This window comes from Mus caroli, chromosome 14 (genome assembly GCF_900094665.2).
Source record: "Mus caroli chromosome 14, CAROLI_EIJ_v1.1, whole genome shotgun sequence".
Lineage (NCBI taxonomy): Eukaryota > Metazoa > Chordata > Mammalia > Rodentia > Muridae > Mus > Mus caroli.
Genome location: NC_034583.1, coordinates 70153050 through 70175544, shown reverse-complemented (window position 1 = coordinate 70175544; position 22495 = coordinate 70153050). Strand labels below are relative to the sequence as shown.

The following is a 22495-nucleotide window of genomic DNA, read 5'->3' as shown; positions in this document are numbered from 1 at the left end:
TTTAACTAAACACTCTTTGTCTTTAAAGAATCATTTTAGCTAGTTTCTACTAATACCACATTTTCACTAGATATGCTTGACTGTGTTTTTTGTTTGCTTTTGTTTCATTTTATTTTATTATTATATGTGCTGGATGTTTTGCTTGCATGCATGTATGCGTACTATGCATACGTAGTGCTCTCAGAGGCCTGCAAAAGGAAACCAGATCCCCTGGAACTAGAGTCATGGACAGGTGTATAGTAACATGAGAAGTGTTTTATTTTGGCTTCCCTCTCACCACTTTTTGCTAAAGGGTTGGACAGTGGAATTTTTAACCAGTGATATGATTCATGGCTTCATGGATGCTATTCTGTGACTTTGTATGATGCAAATTAATTGGATTTAAAATGAAGACAATTATTCTGTCTTAGTGGCATGCATGTAGAAGGTTCCTTACAGCCATATCTACCAAAACCTGCTCAGGATTTTATGACACATGGTCTATTCTTCACTGGCAGGAAATGTGTAAATAGTACATTTTTATTAGTTAGTAAGAGAGGCATGGCGAAAGTAAAATTTAATTGTTTTGAAAATCAAAATATTTTAAAGTTCCAATTTTCATAAAGTAGTAAACGGTCTTAGACCTTGGTTTGGCAGTATTTAGATGAGGAAATTAGAAGAAAAGACCTCTAATTGTATTAAGCACAGATTCTACTTTCTGTTCTTTGCCAGAGGTAACAGTAGTAAACAAAAGAGTCTAGTCATTTAAAACTATGTTTTGTTTGTTGTTTGTATATGAAGTTTGTACATGTTCCTGTGAGTTTGTGCGCCTGTGCATACAGGAGCATGAGTGTGTGTACATGTCTTTTCCTCACTTGCTCTCCATTTTATTTTTTGTTTTGTTTTGTTTTGTTTTTCAAGACAGGGTTTCTCTGTGTAGCCCTGACTGTCCTGGAACTCTCTGTAGATCAGACTGGCTTCGAACTCAGAAATCTTCTTGCCTCTGCTCCCAAGTGCTGGGATTAAAGGCGTGCGCCACCACCGCCCAGCTACCATTTTATTTTTTGAGACAGGGACTCTAGTTGAACCTGAAGCTCATTGATTTGGCTAGACTGCTAGCCAGTGAGTTCCACGAATCCTCCTGTCTCCACCTCAGCAGCTTGGTGGTTACAGATGCCAGCTGTGATGCTCTCTCTTGCCAGCTTCTATGTGAGTGCTAGGGTTTGAACTCAGCTCTTCATACTTAAATGTGACAAGCATTCTACTGACTAAGCTGTCATTGTTAATATGTAAACTTTTAAACTTTGGATCATTTCACTTTTTTATAAGTAGTGGCATTTTATAAAATCTAAACTTTGTTTTGTTTTGAGACAGGGTTTCTCTGTATAGCCCTGGCTGTCCTGGAACTCACTTTGTAGACCAGGCTGGCCTCGAACTCAGAAATCCGCCTGCCTCTGCCTCTTGAGTGCTGGGATTAAAAGGCGTGTGCCACCATGCCTGGCAAATCTAAACATTTTTATAGTGGTTTCTAAGTTTACAGGCCAAAATAGGGAACCAAAGACAATTTAATTAACATGTGACTGTGGTAATTTGTCCTTAAAGACTGTCAGGATTCTGGAGTTGGGGACCTAGTTCACATGTAGATGCTTTGAAGACCCTAGGTTCACTGTGAAGGCCCAAGGTAGGTTTGATTCTCAATGCTGGGGCAAGGGAATGATACCCAAACCAACCAAACTAGAAAGACCTCAGGCTTTTTCTTGAGATGAGAATTTATGGAGATGTTTTTGCTTTTTTCTCTCTAAAAACATTAATAAAGACAGCAATGCATTTTTTCTCAGTTTTCTAAATGTTCTGATCGGGAGATTAGAGGAAATAGTATTTTGATACCTCTAGTTTAGTTAACGTGGTTTTGAAATGTATTGTTTTGGGGCTCTAGAGATGGCTTAGTGATGGAGAACACTTGCTTGGTCTAAGGGTGACCTGAGTTCGGTTCCCAGCATGCACGTTCAAAAGAAGCCCAGTTCTACTTTCTGTTCTTCACTGGGGTTAACAATAAGGGCGACCTGAGTTCGGTTCCCAGCATGCACGTTCAAAAGAAGCCCAGTTCTACTTTCTGTTCTTCACTGGGGTTAAAACAATAGTAAACAAAATCTAGTCACGTCACTGAAAAGTATGTTTTCTTTGTGTGTAGTGTTTGTACCTGTTCCTGTGAATCTGTCTTAACTCCAGTTTCAGGGGATTGGGTGCCTCTTTCAGTCTTTCTAAGCATCCGCACGCAGATCTCATATACACAAATAGACACACACATATCAATAAAAGTAAAATGTAAATTGTCATTCCAGTCAGATTAGTCCACAAATAAAAATGCCTTCATTTAAAAAATATGTTTCTTTAACAGGTTTCAATAATCCAGGAACTTGTTACTAGTTATGAAGCTTCTCTTAAAATGAATGGCTATTTTAGCCCTTATGGTAAGTTTAACCTACACTAAATTGGAATTGTATTGCTCATTTCAACCTAATTTTAATCACAGAAATACTATTTTACATTTATTATGTGTGTGCTACACAAATGACTACTTACTAGTTTTGAATTAGTGAATGAAAGTATTTTTAGTGTTATTTCATTTAAAATTTCCATATATATTTTTTTTTTTTTGGGCTGGGAGTTAGCCTTAGTTAGTTAGCTTAGTCAACTTGAGGTTGAATGGCTTGTCCAAGATTGAGTATTAAGTTGAATTAGAATCTTTTTTCACTGAATCCTTAAATTCTTCTGTACTTTTATTAATTTTAATCATGCCTGATTTGACCCTTTGATTCTCTGTGGAGACATATATAAATAAAGACAATTTAGAAAATCCTGTAGAATGCTTAAGGTATGAGACAATTTCTTTAGGTTCTTCATGTGTCTTTTTCACATTACACTTGGAGTTTGGAGTTTATTGTTTATTGATTTCTGAATTTAAAAAAATATGAATGTTTTGCCTGCATGCGTGGTGCTCCATGGAGGCCCAGAACATGAAATCCTTTGAAACTGGAGTTTCAATCAGTTGTGAGCTGCCATGTGGATGCTGGGACTTGGACCTGGGTCCTTTGGAAGAGCAGCCAGTACTCTAAACTGCTGAGCTATTTCTCCTAACTCCAATCTAACACCTTCAAGTATTTTAAGGCACAGTCCAGATGTTATTTTATCTGTAAAGGCCTTAGTATGCATCTTTGTTTAAAACACACAAAATTAATCTCATATCCAATGCCTGTCCACATTTGTATTTTTCTCCTGCTGTCCAAAATTGATGCTTAGTTGGTTTACTTTAATCTAGATCTAATTAAGGCCCATGGTTTACATTTGATGGGTCTTGAGTACTTTTACTATATTTTATGATTTCTCCTTCCTTTAAGATAAAATGCTTTTTGTTGAAAGTTCATTTGTTTTGTAGTCTCTTGTTTTCTTTCTTAGGGATTTGGCTGATTTTTTTCTCTTGGTATCACTGTGTTTTTCGCTGTTTTTATTTCATGTAACACTGGTAATGAGATTAATAGATTTCAGTTGTTTGAATACTTCATAGATGGTGCTTTGTGTTTGAGGTTATATCATATCAGAAGGCTTGAGGCATTCTGGTTATCTCTAATGCTGGGTTTCTTATCAGGCTGATGTGCCCGTTATAAAGTTCCTCTGACCTAAGGATTTAGGCAATCATTGAGGATTCCTTACTTCATTCTTTTTTTTTTTTTTTGGTTTTTCAAGACAGGGTTTCTCTGTGTAGCCCTGGCTGATCCTGGAACTCACTCTGTAGACCAGGCTGGCCTCGAACTCAGAAATCCACCTGCCTCTGCCTCCCGAGTGCTGGGATTAAAAGGCGTGCGCCACCACGCCCGGCTTCCTTACTTCATTCTTATTCCCCATCTATTAGCTGGGCAGGACAGGTTATGGTTGAACCAAGGGCCTTATCTATGCCACTGACTTATAACCCCAGTTCTGAATTTATTTTAAGAAACCTTCCTTTAAATATTTTGGTCTCCTGAATTATGTGGAAGATAAATATTTGATTTTTTTGTTCTTATTTGCATTTTTCCTACTTACTTTTCTATTGCCATGACAAAGCACCATGACCAAGGCAACTTCTAAAACAATACAAAGACAACAAACATTTAATATGGGTTTATGGATGGGTTTAAGGTTCCAGAAGCTTATCCATGACCATTAAGACAAGAAACATGGTAAACAGGCATGGCAGACAGGCAGAAAGACATGGTGCTGGAGTAGTAGCTAAGAGCACTAGGCAGAGAGAGCTAACTGGGAATGGCATGGGCTTTGAAACCTTTAAGCCAGGTCCTCTAACAAGGTCACACCTCCTAATTCTTTCAAATAGTTTTAGCAACTGAGGATCAAGTATTCAAATATATGAGTGTATTGGGACCCATTCTCATTCAAACCACCACAGCTTTCTGATTTATGTTTTAATGTGTTTGCATTATTGTCTTGTCATTTGATTAGTTGGCTACATATACTTCTGTTGAGATAACCCAGGTAAATTCACTCTGCCTCATTGTAGACATATCTGCCATTCTGTGCAGGCCATTTTGATTGCTTCTTTAGTACAGGATAGGGAGCAGAATAGAGCTCAAATAATGTATGCTATGTGGCTGCTTTTGTTAGCTGACTTTGGGCTTTGTTCCCTAATTTTGGATTTCTGGCATATCAGGGTTTTTTTTTTTTTTTTTTATCTCATGGGGTATATTCTTCTTCACTTCACCATATTATTCACCAGAGCCAGGATGCTCTGGCTGTGTTAAAGCTTATACTGTGTGTCTTAGTTAGGGTTTTACTGCTGTGAACAGGCACCACGACCAAGACAACTCTTAAAAGGACATTTAATTGGGGCCTGGCTTACAAGTTCAGAGGTTCAGTCCATTATCATCAAGGCAGGAAGGAGCATGGCAGCATCCAGACAGGCATGAGGAGCACGGCAGCATCCAGACAGGCATGAGGAGCACGGCAGCATCCAGACAGGCATGAGGAGCACAGCAGCATCCAGACAGGCATGAGGAGCATGGCAGCATCCAGGCAGGCATGAGGAGCATGGCAGCATCCAGGCAGGCATGAGGAGCATGGCAGCATCCAGGCAGGCATGGTGCAGGAGGAGCTGAGAGTCTTACATCTTCATCCAAAGGCTGCTAGAAGACCAGCTTCCAGGCAGCTAGGATGAAGATCTTAAAGCCCCCGCCCATGGTGACACACCTACTCTAACAAGGTCACACTTCCTAATAGTGCCACTCCCTGAGCCAAGCAAATACAAACCATCACACTATGCTAATTGAGACAACTAGACAAGGTAACCCTTGTAAACTTGGAACACCTTCATCTGCTTCTGTTGTCTGCTTGCTAGAAGCGTGTGTTTTGTACATGTGGGCCGCGTGTGATACGGCAGTTCTTGCTTCTGCTGAGTCATGCAGTGGTAGGTAGTTTCTTCTCCAAGTTACTTTTCTTTTGATTATTTTTCTGGTTCGCTGTATTTTTTTTTTCAGCCAGAATTAGATAGATAGTTTCTCTCTCTAGCACTGTTTATTTGGAAGTAGTTAAGGGTTAGAAGTCTCTTAAACTACGACTTTATTTCTCTGAATGGCTGTTACCTTTGAACTTGATGTTACAGTCATACCTCTTCCTGTTGAGACTGATCATTTTTGCTAAGCTTTTGCTCTTAATAATAGAAATTGATTTCATTCTGAACTGGGGAGAGAACACTTACTTAGCATTCTTCCTATAACAGTTTAATATTTGTTTGATTGCAGAGAACGGGGAGAAGGAACCCCCAACAACCCTAGTCTGGGTCCAGTATTTCCTGGCACAGCATTATGATAAACTTGGGCAGTATTTTCTGGCTTTGGAATATATTAATGCTGTAATTGCTAGTACTCCAACACTAATAGAATTATTCTACATGAAAGCAAAAATTTACAAGGTAAGTTTTTAATCTTGATTTTTTTTTTTTTAAAATCTATTTATTATATGTAAGTACAATGTAGCTGTCTTCAGAAGCCCCAGAAGAGGGCGTCTGATTTAATTACAGATGGTTGTGAGCCACCATGTGGTTGTTGGGATTTGAACTCAGGACCTCTGGAAGAGCAGTCGGAGCTCTTACACTGAGCCATTTCTCCAGCCCCCTTGATTTTTGGGTAGCCGGAACTGGGTCATTTTAAAAAAAGACTTAAAGTAGCAGTAACTCCTAGAATTCTCATGCAGTTTTTTCTATATTCTAATAATCCTAAAGAATTCTTTATTGTGTAATCAGTGTTAGCTATTTGGTTCAGTTCTTAGTAAAATCATAATTAACTAGTTTTTAGGTAAACTGATACAATCATGTCAAACTTGGAACCCATTTTGATACGTTGTTTTCCATTTCTATGACACTCCTTTTTACTTGTTTATAAGTGGTTTTTCCTCCTCTCCTACAGCATATGGGTAATCTCAAAGAAGCTGCACAGTGGATGGATGAAGCACAGTCTTTGGACACAGCCGACAGATTCATCAATTCCAAATGTGCCAAATACATGCTTCGAGCAAATATGATAAAAGAAGCAGAGGAAATGTGCTCCAGGTTCACAAGGGTAGGAAATAACCTATGTGATTGCCTGAATTAGGAAAATTGAAGTTCTCTGATACAAGTTTGTCGTTAAATTATTAAGAATAACTATTTTTAAAATCCCATTAATCTGTGTTCTAACTATGGCTTCTTGCCATGATGTGTTTGTGCTCCTGGCTGCAAAATTCAGTTTGTGCTGGGTATGGTAGTGCATACCTTTAATCCCAGCACGCAGGAGGCAGAAGCAGGCTGATCTTTGTGAATTCAAGGCCAGGCTGGTTTTCATAGTGAGATCCAGGGTTGGATAATGACACCGTCCCTTAAAGTAAATAACTTTAAAAATTAAGTTCATAAGCCAGGCAGTAGTAGCACATGCCTTTAATTCTAGCACTTGGGAGCAGAGCCATGTGGATTTCTGAGTTAGAGGCCAGCAAGGGCTACACAGAGAAACCCTGTCTCGAAAAAAAACAAAACAAAAGATCGTATCTCAAATTTGTCTCCTCTATAATGTATGATATCTCTTTCATTTTCTATTAAGTCATCTTCAGAATTGCTCAGATTTCTTCCTGTGTGTTTTCTGTGACAGTTTTAAATTTAAGCTGTCTAACTGTTTAGCTAAATATTTGTCCTATATTTTCCTCCTTTATTATCCCTTCTGTTATACTTTTAAAAATAAAGATGAAGTTGCAGAGATAGTCATTTGTGTTGAAAAATATTAAATGGCATCCATAGCTTAGACTGTACACACACCAGCTTCAGATGCGTGAGCAGAGGAATAGCCTAGCCCACAGCGGGAAGGCGGGAACCTGAAAGCCGACTGAGAAGCATGCAACAGCAGTAGGCCTTTGCAGTAGTGACCTCGAGTCCGCAAGAAAATGTTAAGTAGCAGAAAGAAAACGAGGGTGAAAAGTAGTTAAAATAAGAGCTTTGATGCTTAAAAATAGTCTTAGTAATGTGGAGTCCGTTCTGTAAAAGTCATGAGCACTCGTGGAGCTGAGTAAGTGAAACCATTGAGAAGGGCTGCAGAGAGGGCTCAGTGACGAAGGTGCTCGCTGCCAGCACCTGCAAGTAGATCCTTAAGACTCAAAGGTGAAAGAAAAGCATTGACGCCCTCAAATTGTCCTCTGACCTCCAAAAGTGTTGTGCCTTGTATGTATACACATATACAAACATACAAAATAAATTAATAAATTTTTAAAAATATCACAAGCTTTAATGTCACTTATGCCCATTGCTATTTATTGGGATAATACTTGTGGTCAGAGTTGGAAAAGAAAAGGTGACTTTTTCTTGTCAGGATTTTTTTTTTAATGTAACTTGGGGAGTAGTTTTATTGCTTGCTGCTTAATATTTATTAAACGCACGTTTCCATTTTAGGAAGGAACATCTGCCATGGAGAATCTAAATGAAATGCAGTGTATGTGGTTTGAGACGGAGTGCATTTCTGCCTATCAGCGCCTGGGGAGATACGGGGATGCCCTGAAAAAGTGCCATGAAGTGGAGAGGGTGAGTGAGTGGTCAGGGTGCGGATTCTGCTTTCATCCGTGAGTGACAAGGGAAGCAGGAGCCAGGCCCCCCGGGCCGTCTGCCTTTCCTGACCGACTGACAGACTCGTTTGATATTTAGTGCTGTGAGCAACATGGAGTGAATGGTTACCTTCTTGATACTTTTGAGGTGTTTATGTATTCTTTTTCTGAAGAGAAAAAGAAAACCATTAATTTAGTAAAAGCAGTTTGTGCTGTCATTGACATACATTCACAGTTTCTCTTCCCTGATCCGGCCATTACTTAATTTTTCATCAGCAGCCTAAGAGGACGCAGAGCTGGTGGCAACCTCTTTCCCCTTAAGCTTCAGGATCTGGTCCACAGTCAGCCTCTCTCCAGTTCGTCTTCCCAGGATGTTGTTTTTCAGTTTGGTGCCCTGTACATCAAATGGCCAGTTCGCAGGCTTATTTCATTACTTGCTTTTAGAATTTTGTGTGATATGCCTTAGTGAGGGCACTTTTCTTTTCCTTTGTGTGAATTTTTGTTTTCCTGTTCTTTGTCATCTCTGAAGCACTCTCCTTCTACATGGACCACAGGAGGAAAGGAGCCGCAAATGCACCCCTGAGGCAGTCCTCAGCAGCCCTCAGTTGTGGGGCACTCGGCACCACTCTTCCCCTGCTGACGCAGTATAAACCCACAGGCGTCGTAGTCAGGTGAGCCTGATGTCTGCACCGTGGCAGTCACTTTGGCCTTCTTCCCATGTGAAACTCCTGAGGTTCCCCAGAAGAAGGCTCTGTCTAGGGGGTGGCTTTCCATGGGAACTGGACTTAAAATTATACAGAACCTTTATAAAAACCACCAAAGTTTGCTTTCTTTTCTTTTCTTTTTTTTTTTTTTCTTGTCCTTTAAATTTGTATTTATAGGAGAAAGATTTGTCATTTCCTCTTTGAGAATGATAAGCCTCTTGGATTATATGTTAAATATCCAAACATTATAGTTTAAATCGGGTACCTGTTTGTATGGTGAAATTGTAGGACAGAATTAGGGCTGGTGGTGCAGGCCAGAATCAGGAGGATCATAAGTTTGAAGCTAGCCTGAGTTGCAAGTGGTATTCAAGGTCAACCTGAGTGACATAGTAAGACCATGTCACAGCAAAAAAGGGACAGGAGATGGTTGGCGTATAAATGTGCTTGTTGTACAAGCCTGGTGACTGGAACACAGATCCCTGGGGTCCCTAACACCGGAACATGGTGGTGTGTCTGTAACCCCACGATAACTGCGGTGAGTTGGGAAGTGGAGATGAGGTGGAGACAGGAAAATCCTGTGGAACTTGGACCAGGCTAGCCTGGAGTACACAGACAGCAAAAGAGACCCTTAAATAAAGTGTAGGGGCTGGAGAGATGTCTGGCTCAGCAGAGGACTGCTGTTTGATTCCCAGCACCACATGGTGGTTTGAAACTATTCCTAACTCTAATTCCAGGGCATCTCGTGCCATCTTCTGACCACACATCATAAACACCATACATGCACGTGCTGCACAGACATATAAGCAGGCAGAACACACATACACATAAAATGCATAAATGGGAAAGAACCAGCAAAACAAAACGAAGTGGAATGTGAGAACCCAGTTTACCCTCTGATTTCCACATACATGCCATCATATACAAATGTGAACACAAATCATAACGCAAACAAAGATCAAAAGCTAGCAGGGAAAAATGCTGAATATTAGTAGGTTGTGTCAGTGCTCCCTAATGTCTGCCAGTTAAACTGCTTCTTAAAGACATTTCATGTGCCCCATTGTCAGTGGGACCTACTTATTTTTCTGTAGAGGTTTAATTTAAAATGTTAGTAGGATCGTTACAGTTGGAACCTTTATGACTTAAGTCCCATTCTTCTTAATATTAATTCCTGTGTTGCTTTTTGATTTTTCAGTATTTCATAAATTGCCAGATTATGTTAAATATATCTTCTGTAACTGTGTATCATTAAGTTTATAGTGACTTTGGCTGAGTAACATGAATGAAATTTTTAAATGACTTTGAGTTTGAAAAATAATTTAATTGGAAGAAAGTATATTTGAGGGAGAGAGTTACATTAATTACCAGAGATTAAAATGTAGAAATCAACACCCTCTGGTCATGTGGCATTATTATTTTTATTTAAAAATATAACTATCTTTATTCAGAGTTTGCTATTGGCATTTCACTCTGTGATGAATCTGAAACATTAGAAAAGTGCCACTTCTCATGTCACTTGTAATGATTATATTAATACTAAAAATAAAAAGGCTTAACTCATGAACAATACGTATATGTTACATATATGTAGAAATGTATTTAGTTTAAATAAGTACATTAAATACTTAATGACTGATTTATAATAAAGTTAATACATTGAAAGAAAGTTATTAATGTCATTGGAAAGAGTTTAAGAGTATAAATTTCAGGCTTGGGTGCTGAGGAGATGGCTCAGTGGTTAAGATACCTGTTGTACATGCATGAGGTCTGAGTTCAAATATCCAGCACTGATACAGAAACAAACAAACAGCAAACACCAGGCATAGAGACACACATCTGAGGGGATGAGACAGACGGACCCCTGGAGCTTCCTAGCTAGGTAGTCTAGCTGAAATAGTGAGCTCCAGGGTCAGGGTCACCTTGTCCCGATGACCTAAAGGAGGGTGACAGTTGAGGAAGATCCTGCCTTCCATATCTCTACATGAACCCACAGAGAAAAAAGTGTATACACACACACACCACAGCACTTGTCTTGCTAGAGTGAGGTCATGAGTTTGGATCCTCTGAATCCATGGAAAAAGTATGGTAGAATGATGTTCTATCAGCAGTGACAGAATGGATTGTAGAGACAGGTGGATCCATGAAAGCTACTGGATCTGCTAGCCTGACCAACATGATACATTTCTGGCCAGTGAGAAACCCTGTGTGAATCAAAGGCACCTGAGAACAGACATCTGAGGTTGTTCTCTGACCTCCTGCATCTTCAAGAATGCCTGTATACCCACATGTTCACATACAAAAGTATAAAATTAAAGATGTTTTTCCCCCCCTGGAGACATGGTCTCACTGTGCATGTATTCCTGACTTTCATGTAGACCATGTGTAGACCATGTTGGCCTCAAACTGAGAAATCCCACTGCCTCTGCCTCTTGAGTGCTGAGGTTAAAGGCGTGTACCACCACACCCATCTTTCAGACATGATTTATAACTATTTCATAAGTTAATTTATACCTGGCTTCTTATATTTTTTGTTTTGTTTTGTTTTTTGTTTTGGAGACAGGGTTTCTCTGTATAGCCCTGGCTGTCCTGGAACTCACTCTGTAGATCAGGCTGGCCTCAAACTCAGAAATCTGCCTGCCTCTGCCTCCCAAGTGCTGGGATTAAAAGGCGTGCGCCACCACGCCCAGCTTTCTTATATTTTAATAAGGAAATAAATACTGAACACACGATTTTGCATTTTATCTTTTAAATAGAAGTTAAGCTAAGAATAAGGTACAAGTCTTTCTGCTTGACAATTTCAATCAAGAACTCTCATTAAAAGCAGTTTCAGCTTTCACATGCTTTTGCGGCTTCTTAGAAATTGGAGTTGAAATTTTAGCATTCTGGAATGGTCCATAATACCTTTTCTGTCTTCATTTCGGCCCTCTCAGTGATTTTAAGATTATCTGTAAAGGTCATGTGGCCCAGTCCAATCTGATGTTTAAGGTTTTTTTTTTTTTTTTTTTAAGCAAAACAGCTGTCTTCAAAGTACTGACTATAGACTTGTGTTCACAGCAACATTCTAAATTATTTTTCTTTTTCTAAATACTGACTGGGATCTCTTTTTAGTGTACTGGCTTATATTCAGGTCAGGGCAGTATATATTGCATATAATATTATATTATTTCTTACTGTTTATTCACTTGAGGGTTTCTGGCAGAATAAGACATGTTGCATCTTTTTCAAGTTTTCACAGGCTTTATAATCACAAATTCTTTAGAGGAAAGGTTTTTCCTTCCTATCTATCTATCTTATCCTATCCACCCACCCATCCACCCATCCTCCCTTTCATGCAGTACATTTCATCCCAACTGTTTGCCCTGCCTCCACTCCTCCCAGTTGTGTCCCCTCCCCATTTCACAATTTTTAGGAACATTTTGTTGTTTTCACTGTTTTAAGTTCTTAACTGTCTCAGCCAAGGATTCAGAGACATTCTAGACAGGGGAGTGGCTAGAAGAGGGCATTACACAGTTCCTGAATAAAGTCATATTCCAAAGTTTTGATGGAGCTTTTCCTAATTTCTTGACAACTAGTCTTAAATCAAGCCCATGTTTTTCTTTTCTTTTTTATTTGTTTTATTGAGAGAGGGTCTTGCTATGTAGTCAGTGCCAGCTTCAAAGTTCACAGTCAAGCCTAATTTGACCATCTGCCAACAGTGGCTGCCAGGCAGTAGGAGGAAGGGGATAAAGACTGTTTATTTAGTTGTGTATGTAGTATTCTATAGTACCCCTGTTTATTCCAAAGCAAAATATCAAACGCTATAGCTATAGTAGTCTACTTTTTCTGATTTTATCTAGCTTTTAAATTTTTTTTAAACAATCAGAAGCTATATGGAGTAAAAAAACACCCAGGTTTATCTGTGGTTGAGTGGTTTCAAGACACAGTGTATTCACTGGAAAAACTGGGAAGACTTCTCATAAACTGGGCTAAGTTGGTCACCCAGTTTATGGAAGACATCAACTGGAGAGAGGCAGCCTGTGGGCTGTTACTGATAAAGAGGTGGACTAAGCGTTTGTGGTTCCAGATTCCTTCTGAAGTGTGACTTAAAATCCATGTCTACTGCTGTTTCCAGAAATACCTCGTGAAGTTTGTCATCCCTCCCTCATGTGTGTCTCAGCCTAAAGAATGTCGTGCAGTGCCTTAGATGTTTTCATCTTACCGTGTGTCTCTTAGCCAGCTGTGTTGGATTTCAGTGTGTTACTCTTATGGAAGCCTGGTTTACATTAAGAAAAAGCACTAACACCATTATGAAATATGTTAGCCTTTGATTTTTAAAAAAAATAAATTGATATCATTACTTACTAATTTATCTCTGAAAATTTAATATTCAAATATGTCATTAAAACATGATTTTCTAAAAAGTTAACTAATATGAAAATTTTTTTCCTGTTTCTTGTCCTCTGTGCTTTTGTTCTTTATAGAATTCTTTTCAAAAACTCTTAGGTATTTAGTGTGATTCTGTATATATAGCATGTTTCTAACTACCAAAACAGCTAAAAGTATCAAGTGGTAGGAACACTTGATATAACGTGTCCTCTGCATAGTTACTAGACCACCTCAGTCCCCTCCTCCCCCGAGGGACTATGGAGCACGTCATTTTTCTGTATGAGTCTGGAGAAACCCAAGTGGAGTGGGGAAGCAGAGGTACAAATACATGTAGGGGAGAAAAAAACCTAAATCATAAAATTGTTTTGTGTGCACATTGGAGGTGAATTTTCTTTTCATGAAAGCAATTACTGCTTAAGCTTTGGGGTTGGGGTGGTGAGCCCTTTGGAAATTAGATGAAAGGGTTGAACTTACTTCTTAGGAAGAAGTTACTATTTTTGTTATAACAAAGACTTAAGATATAAGAATTTATTGAATGTGTGTATGTTAATGAGAGCTTCTTCACTAAGAACAAGTTATAATGCTGTCTTTGTAATAGCACTTTACTAATGAGAATAAACTTTAAAATGTGTTGCTTTGTCAATCACCTTAAGAAACTACAGATTTATTCCTACCTTAGATTAAATAATTAAGGCACAAAGAAATCAAAGGCTTGCGCCTGATAAGCTCCTTCCTTCCAGTTGGTAGGTACTGTGCTGTGTTACACTCTGTGGGAAGGAGGGTGAGTGTTGCCCTCACAAGAGCCCAGGGAGGATTAGATGAATCTGATGGGTAAACATGCAGTGTGAACCTGCATGCAGTTAGATTCAGGGTTGTGTTTAGCTCTGACTTGCTGTTTTCTATTTGAGTAGTGAGGTAAACTACATCAACATAACCAATTTCCAGGGTTTAAAGATAGCCTGATACTTCTCTTGTCAACATTGAGTATTATCAGGAAGTAGGATGAATTATAAAAAAGCCGGTTAAGTTGAGATCACTTATGTCCAGAGTTTTGTGGCTGTAAAAAAATGATACTATAAGTTGAATGCAACCAGGTGAAATTGACTATATTGTTCTGGAAGCTTTTATAGTTTTTCTTTTTTATATAGTTTTCTTTTAAAAGGTAAAGGGTATTGACATAAATGTAAGGGATAATCTTGTGGTTTTGTTTTTAAGCATTTTCTTGAGATAACCGATGATCAGTTTGACTTCCATACGTACTGCATGAGAAAGATGACCCTCCGTGCTTATGTTGGCCTCTTGAGATTAGAAGATACTCTGAGAAGACATGCTTTTTATTTCAAGGCTGCTAGATCAGCAATTGAAATATATTTGAAATTACACGATAACCCTTTAACCAATGACAGCAAACAAGACATAGATTCGTCAGGTAATGAAAAGATTAAAAAGAATACTAAACTTGAGAATATTATCAGATATTAACATATTAAATAGAAAAGTATATCAACACATATTTAAGGAAATAAAAATGTTATCTACCCTGATCAGTCATATACTGTCTACTAGATCAAATTGTCTTGCTTCACTCCACATGTTTGAATAACTAAAATATCAATAAAAGACATGTTGTCAGGTGCATGTGAAGACAGTATTGATACATTAGGAAAAAGCCAGAGAAACTTGAAGTAAAGTTCCTCTTTGTTTGAGGAAGCTGATGTTCTTTAGCTGGTACCTCTCCCTCCACTGCATGGGAGGACTTGCATGTGCCCTCCTATCCCAGTCTTCGTGCCCAGCTGCCCTCAGAGTCTTGATGCTTCTGCCTCCGCCTCCGTATAGGTCTGTGTCACAGCATCAAGCCCTGGCTTTGTGGTTATGTTTTTAATAACATCAGTTAAGAGTATAAATGTGTGCTAATTTATTTTCATTAAATGGTAATTGAAGAAAAGGCTTTTGAGGGCTGGTGAGATGACTCAGCAGATCAACTCTTACCACACAAGCCTCATGAATTGAGTTTGATTCCTGAAACCCCTGTAAAGGAAAGAACCAATTCCATTCCTCCGTGCTCACACACGCAGGAGGGCATGCACCTCCATTCTTAACCTCCTCTCCACCACTACTCCCACAAGCACACTCAGAAAGTACATATAATCAAGTCTTTATAGAATCATATAATTTTTAAAGCTTTGAGTACCTCAGAAAAAAATAAATGTTCTTACAGATTCTGGTATCTGCTTTACTGAAAATAAGATTGCCTTTGTTGCTTATCAGTCAGTCAGTACCACTGTCCACACAGAGGCCCAGTAGATAGTAGATAGGAAGTTCCAGTTTCATTACATACATCCTCTCTCACCCTTGGACCATCCAAGAGCATAGTTGGTACATGTTTTGCAACTTGAAACTGAAGGGGACAAAGTGATTTTCCAGTCATCTATTGTGTGGGAGACTGTATTTGTTTCCTATTGTTGTCATAAACTATGCTAGCAAAGGCAGCTAATGGATAAAGGGCTTATTTTAACTCACAATTCCAGCTTAGGATAATAGCAGGGAAGACAAAGGCAGCAGGAACTTAAAACAGCCAGTCATAGCCACAGTCAAGAGCAGAGAGTGAATGCATACACGGTGTACACGGTACTCAGTTCTTTGTCCTCTTTAAGCAGTGTGGGATACAAACCCAGGAAAGACAGTCACCCACAGATATTCCCACAAACCAACCTAAGCTAGACAGTCTTGTGATTGTCAATTGTTTCAAGCTGACACAAAATTATCACAGAGGCAGAGCTTAGTTGAAATTACTTTTAGTTATTAATGCAACCAACTTTTATTGACTGCCTTTTGTGTGCCATGTTTTGGCTAGTCACAAACATACTTTCTAAAACCTTTTACATAGGTTTTAGATTTCCTATTTCCTCCCGAAAGAAAACTATATAAATAGTGTATTGTATAAAAAAGACAAAAAATGAAAACTGACAGTCACACATTTTGCACATTTGAATGTTTATAGAGAACCTGTCAGCCAAAGAACTGAAGAAAATGCTTAGCAAGCAAAGAAGAGCTCAGAAAAAGGCTAAGGTAGAAGAAGAGAGAAAGCACACAGAAAGGGAACGCCAACAGAAAAATCAAAAGAAAAAAAGAGAAGAAGAAGAAGAAGTTACCAGTGGTCATAAGGAAGAACTTATTCCTGAAAAACTAGAAAGGGTGAGTTGAGTCTATAACTAATTTTTATGGTAAAATTTATGCTATGATTCTCTTCTGGCCATAATATATTTAAATGCTTAAATAAAAAAGAAGCTACTTGCAATATTTCAAGTCATATAAGAGCCACTGGTAATATACAATGTCCAAAATATGCAAAAATTTGACTAATGCTAATTATATATAGAAATATTATAGGCCAGAGTAGGGGCTCATTTAAAGGTATGTTCTAATTCCTAGAATGTGTGTACATGACAAAGGGAAATTAGGACATCAAGGGAAATAAAAGTTGTAATAAGCTGATTTTACAATGAAGAGATTAGCTTAAGACTCCAGCCATTGAAGCAGGTTTTTTGCTTGTATGTATTATGGCTTCCTGACTGAGTGAATGAATGGGTTTGTTTTTTGTGCTCTTTTCCTTCTGTTTGTTTTGTCCAATTCCAGTGTGTTATTTCTGTTTAATCTTTCTATATTCTATTTTATTATTATCTCTTAGAAACCTGTTTATTTCTAATGAGAGACAGAAAGGGAGTGGATCTAGATAGAGTGGAGATAAAGAGGAACTGGGAGGAGAGAGGGTTGGGGTATCTGTAATCAGGATATATTATGTGAGGTGGGGGGAGTCTTTTCAATAAAAAGGAGAGGGGACAGTTGAGATTGGTCTGAAATGTCCATATAACACAGCCTGGTCAGACACGACCTGTCATAAGTGGAGAAAAGCAGACAGGGATAGGGTGATGTGCTGTGAGAATGACTTAATGTGTTGTTGCTGGCTTTTAAAGTAGAAAGAGAGGGCCATGGCCAAGGAGCATGGGCCACCTGTAGAAGTAGAAAAAAGCGTGGAATTGGATTCTTTCCTAGAACCCATGAATGGGAATGCAGTCCTTCTGACACTTTGACCAGTGTGGTCTTATAATCTATAAAACTGAAAGGAGTTTCTAAAAAGACACCCAGTTTTTGGAATTTGTAGCAGCAGTATATAGTCTATGAAGTCTATAATCATGGGTTTAATCTGTCTTACTCTATAAATGGTCGTGATGGTTTGAATATGCTTGGTCCAGGGAATGGCGCTATTAGGAGGCCTTGTTGGAGGAATTGTGTCACTGTGGGGGTGGGCTTTGTGGCTCTAATGCTTAGGCTCCACCCAGTGTGGAATGAGACTCTTCTCCTGGCTGCCTTTTGATAAAGATGCAGAAATCTTGGTATCTCCAGCACCATGTCTGCCTGGATACTGCCATGCTTCCCACCATGATGGTGATGGACTGAACCTCTGAACCTATAAGCCAGCCCCAGTTAACTGTTTTATGTGTAAAAGTTGCCTTCATCTCTTTCCAGCAGTAAAGCCCAACTAAGACGATGATCTAGCTCTAAAAACAGTACCTCATCCCTAAGATCTTATCGAAATGTTATGGTTATTTTAGGACCAGATTTAGCGGAACTTTTAACTTTGATTCACTCATAATGAATATTTAAGATTTTTCATTACATTTTTTCCAGTTATGATTTTTGACATTTGTAATATATAAGGCATTACCAGTTTTTGGTGTATAATTTCATAAATTCTGTAGAATAATTTCAAATAGTTTTTGATTTGTATAAAACTACCCTGATTTTATAGTTATAAAAATAATGTAGCTATTTCTATTTTGAAAACTATTAGTCATGTACCTTTAAGAAAAAGATGCATTTTATTATTTATGTATTTATGTCTGTATGGAATGAGGTGGTTTATAGAGGCTGGTAGAGGGCATTTGGATCTCCTGGAGCTGGAGTTAAAGGTGGTTGTGAGCTGCCTACCATGGTGCGGGGAGCTGGGTCCTCATAACAGCTGAGCTATCAGCCGGGCGTGGTGGCGCACGCCTTTGATCCCAGCACTCGGGAGGCAGAGGCAGGCGGATTTCTGAGTTCGAGGCCAGCCTGGTCTACAAAGTGAGTTCCAGGACAGCCAGGGCTATACAGAAAAACCCTGTCTCGAAAAACCAAAAAAAAAAAAACAGCTGAGCTATCTCTCCATCCCCTGGCCATGTACTTTGAATTGGTTTATAGGTGATAATTTTAAAATGTTTCACGCTTGTTTGGCTCTATAAGAAAGTGTACACATAGTTATATATCTGTATGTGTAGATTTGATTTGGCTTGTGTTACTTGCTGTTCAAAAACAGAAGTTTTCCTTTCTGCTCCTAAATAGGTTGACAATCCATTAGAAGAAGCCATCAAGTTCCTCACTCCTCTGAAAACCCTTGCTGCTGATAACGTTTATACCCACCTGCTGGCCTTTGAAATATATTTTAGAAAAGGTAACGCATTGCTTTGAATTGAGGTTTGTATATGGCTGTTACTTGTTGTTTTGTTTTCACAGTACAGGGGCTGAAGCCTCGGCTCACATGGCTTGGTTCCTGTTGCTATATCGATGACCTGCACAGGCCTAGGCATGAGTTACAATGTTGACTCTGTTAGATACCAGTTTTGTGATTTAGATCCAGTTTTGGTCTTTAGAGCTTTATTTCAGCCTTCCACAGAGGTTCAATTCCCTTTCACTTTCCTGCTCAAAAATTTGCTGGGCAACATATTAAAATATTATAACAGAATTTAGTGTGAGAATATTGTGAACAACTGTACAGATTATTCACATGTGCCGGCTGGTTCTGTGTCAGCACAGACTGACGTCATTTGGAAGGAGGGAGTCCCACACGAGAAAATGCTCCCACCAGATTGGCCTTTTGGCATTTTCTTGATTGATCTGGAAGAGTCCAGCTCACTGTGGGCAAAGAGTGGTGGTTCCTTGAGGTATAAGAAAGCAGGCTGAGCAAACCATGAGGAGCAACCCAGTAAGTAAAGGTCCTCCATGGCTTCTGCCTCAATTTCAGCGTCAGGATTCCTGACTTGAGGTCTTACCCTGCCTTCCCAGGATGAGGAACTTTCAGCTGTGAGATGAAACAAACCCTTTCCTCCCCACGTTGCATTTAGTCATGAGTTTTATCACAGCAATAGAAAGAAACCTAATTAAGACATTTATGTGAAACAATTTTTAAAATTTTTCTTCAGAAAGCAAAAAATTGTCTTAGATAATGCAAATTAATTTAAATTTTTTCTCATGTGTTTTTTAAAATTAAGTTCTTGAATTTAAGTGATACTCACACTGCATTTGTTTTGTTTTGTTTTGTTTTTCTGGCACAGGGAAGTTTTTGCTAATGTTGCAGTCTGTTAAACGAGCCTTTGCCATTGAAAGTAACAATCCTTGGTTACATGAGTGCTTGATTAAGTTTTCTAAATCTGGTAAGTATAAGAAGGAGATATTCATGTGCATGCAACTATGAGAAGCAAATATAAGCCATCTTCCATTTAGCTGGACAGGAGGACTGCAGAGATCTAGCCAAACCAGACGTTTGCCTGAAACTCAAATGGTGCTATACCTGTAATTCAACAATGACGTACATAATTAGTGCAGTTTTTACTAGACTATTAATGTTCCAAAGGAGTAATAATTTTAATATATATCAACATTATATAAATATATATTAATATTACACATACATTAAGCTTAACACCCTAAGTATAAAAATCTTTCAGTTGGTACCTCCTCCAAGTTCAGATTAAAAACAAATCCAAATGTTTTTGTTTTTGTAGTCTCTAATCACAGTAATCTTCCAGACATTGTGAGCAAAGTTCTAGCTCAAGAAATGAAGAAGATATTTGTCAACAAAGATTTGCACAGCTTTAATGAGGATTTTCTCAGACACAATGCTACCTCTCTTCAGCATCTACTTGCAGGTTTGTATTTGGAAAAGTACTCAAGTCTAACTTCCAAAAGAAAAAGGAGAATAGCACAGTTCCATTCGTAGGTTTTAATCAACCAGAGCGTTCTTGTTAAAATGGAGAATAGAGCACTCTTGGATATGGTTCGCACAGTCACTTAGGAAAGCAATTTGTCTGTTTTATTAAAAGTTACACATTAGGGGCAGGAGAGATGGCTCAGCAGTTACGAGTACTGCTGCTCTTGCAGAGGACCCCAGTTTAGTTTTCAGAGCCCCACATAGTAGCTTACAACCATCTTTAACTCCAATTCCACCAGGGAATCCTGGTGACTTCTGTGTGCACCAGGCAAACACATACACACACACTTAAAATAATAATAAAAGTATTTTTTTAAAAAGTCGCACATTACCCATGTCTTTTGATTCTTTAGTTGTACTTTTGTAAGTAACTTAATCCAACTACTACTGAGAGGTAGTAGTTTTCACCTGTAATCTCTGGGACTCCACATGCTGATGCAGGAGGATGATAAGTTTGAGACCAGCCTTAGTCAGTTATATACACAGACCCTGGCTCAAACCAAATTATTCCAAGCAAAGAAAGCTTTCAGTGCAAAGATATCTACTGAAATGTATGTAAATTTTTGGGAAAGAGAATGAACTAAAATGTATGTTCAGAGATATGGGAAACAGTAGTCAATGGTAGAATTGAATGCCAAGTGGTCATTTAATTCAAATCAGTTATTCAAACAATTTTTAATACCAGTGAGTAACAGCCTGTTTTGTTTTCGTTTTTTGTTTGTTTGTTTGTTTGTTTGTTTCTTTTGTTTTGAGATAAGGTCTCATGTAGCCCAGCCTGGCTTTGAACCTCGTAAGTAGCTGAGTTTGCACTTAATCTTCCTGCTTTGACCTAAGTGGTGGGCTTCCTCCTACCTGGTTATAAATAACTCTTAGACTACATATGCAGAGATTAGCAAGCAATCAATCTCAACTGTGTAGAAATACGCCTGGGAAGTCTGAGAGGAAGTTTATACCAGGACTTTACATTGACTTTGGATTATGAGTAAATTTTTTTTTTCTCAAATTTTTATTGCTCTTAGGGTTTTTTTTTTTAATGGATTGTTTAATATCATTTCAGTGTCTTAAATATCTTAAGGCCACAGATAACCTAGAACTTCTTAGAACTTCTCACTGCTTGTACATCCTGAGTACTGAGATTGTAGCCGGGTGCCACTACATCCAGTTGTGTGCAGTGCTGGAGACTGAGCTAAATTAGGCAAGCATTCTATGAGCTGGGCTGCATTCCTAGCCTTGCTTTATGTACTTTTTGTCTTGAAAAGTTCTTTGTATCCTGTCTTGTTATGGAAAGGATTTTAGGCAGCTTACACGAGTGAGTGCCTAAAGTATCAAAGGCAGCATTGTTGAGAGCTGATGGAAGAGGAGTTGAATGAAGGGTGTACCACTGCTGTACTTTATTGGGGGGGGGTGAAGAGGACTCGGGGGGATTTTAATCTGAATTTTGTTGTTAAAGCAGAAGTGTCGGGGCTGGTGAGATGGCTCAGTGGGTAAGAGCACCCGACTGCTCTTCCGAAGGTCCAGAGTTCAAATCCCAGCAACCACATGGTGGCTCACAACCATCCGTAACAAGATCTGGTGCCCTCTTCTGAAGTGTCTGAAGACAGCTACAGTGTACTTACATATAATAAATAAATAAATCTTTAAAAAAAAAAAAAAGCAGAAGTGTCCATTCTGACATATTTGGAAGAAATACTTAGATTAATAAAAAATTAAAGAGCAGAGAAGAATTTCTCTTTAAGAACAGAGGACTGGCACGGGTGTTAAGAGCATATATGCACTGCTCTTCCAGACGATCTGAGTTAGATTCTCAGCATCTCCTCAGCAGCTCACAGCCACCTGTTCACTCCAGCTCCAGGGGAATTCAACACCTCCGGCCTCTGTGGCTACCTGTACTCACATGCCTAAACCCCCACACAGAGATACACACATCTTAAAAATAATTTTAAAAATTAAAGTAGTAGGTGAAAGTAGTAATTTTTAGAAAGCCAGGATGATAAAAAACATTTTAATAATTGTGAGAAATTGTTTTTGAAATATTAAATGTAATCCTAAGGAAAAGGAAAATGTCTACCATATAAGAATAAAACATAAAGTCAAAAGGCCATTTTGTAACTGTAAGTTAATATTATATAGCATTCTCAACAAATTACTGCCAGTCAATGTACATTAATAAGAATACAGTTGGACTGTGAATCTAGGCCATATCTGTAAGACTTGCTGGAACTGGGCTTAGTTTTATTTTAAATCCCCTTCTCTGTGAGTGTGGCGAGGTCTTTCTGTGAGCGCGTCTCTGTGAGTGTGGCGAGGTCTTTCTGTGAGCGCG

General features: G+C 38.7%; 1 protein-coding gene across 4 annotated transcripts in view; it reads left to right on the top strand.

Annotated features, from left to right (window-relative positions):
- Positions 1-22495, top strand: part of Naa16 (N(alpha)-acetyltransferase 16, NatA auxiliary subunit) — a 51994-nt gene that overhangs the window by 27999 nt on the left and 1500 nt on the right. For 2 of the 4 annotated variants that reach the window (XM_021182000.2, XM_029469127.1), the window contains 9 exons: positions 2378-2450; positions 5769-5938; positions 6432-6584; positions 7937-8065; positions 14367-14580; positions 16153-16346; positions 18531-18639; positions 19520-19618; positions 19970-20113. In XM_021182000.2, coding sequence (XP_021037659.1) covers positions 2378-2450; positions 5769-5938; positions 6432-6584; positions 7937-8065; positions 14367-14580; positions 16153-16346; positions 18531-18639; positions 19520-19618; positions 19970-20113 — 1285 coding nt within the window. Of the gene's footprint in view, positions 1-2377; positions 2451-5768; positions 5939-6431; positions 6585-7936; positions 8066-8614; positions 8753-14366; positions 14581-16152; positions 16347-18530; positions 18640-19519; positions 19619-19969; positions 20114-22495 lie in introns of those variants that run through there. The other 2 variants (XM_029469128.1, XM_029469129.1) reach the window with 2 other exon arrangements.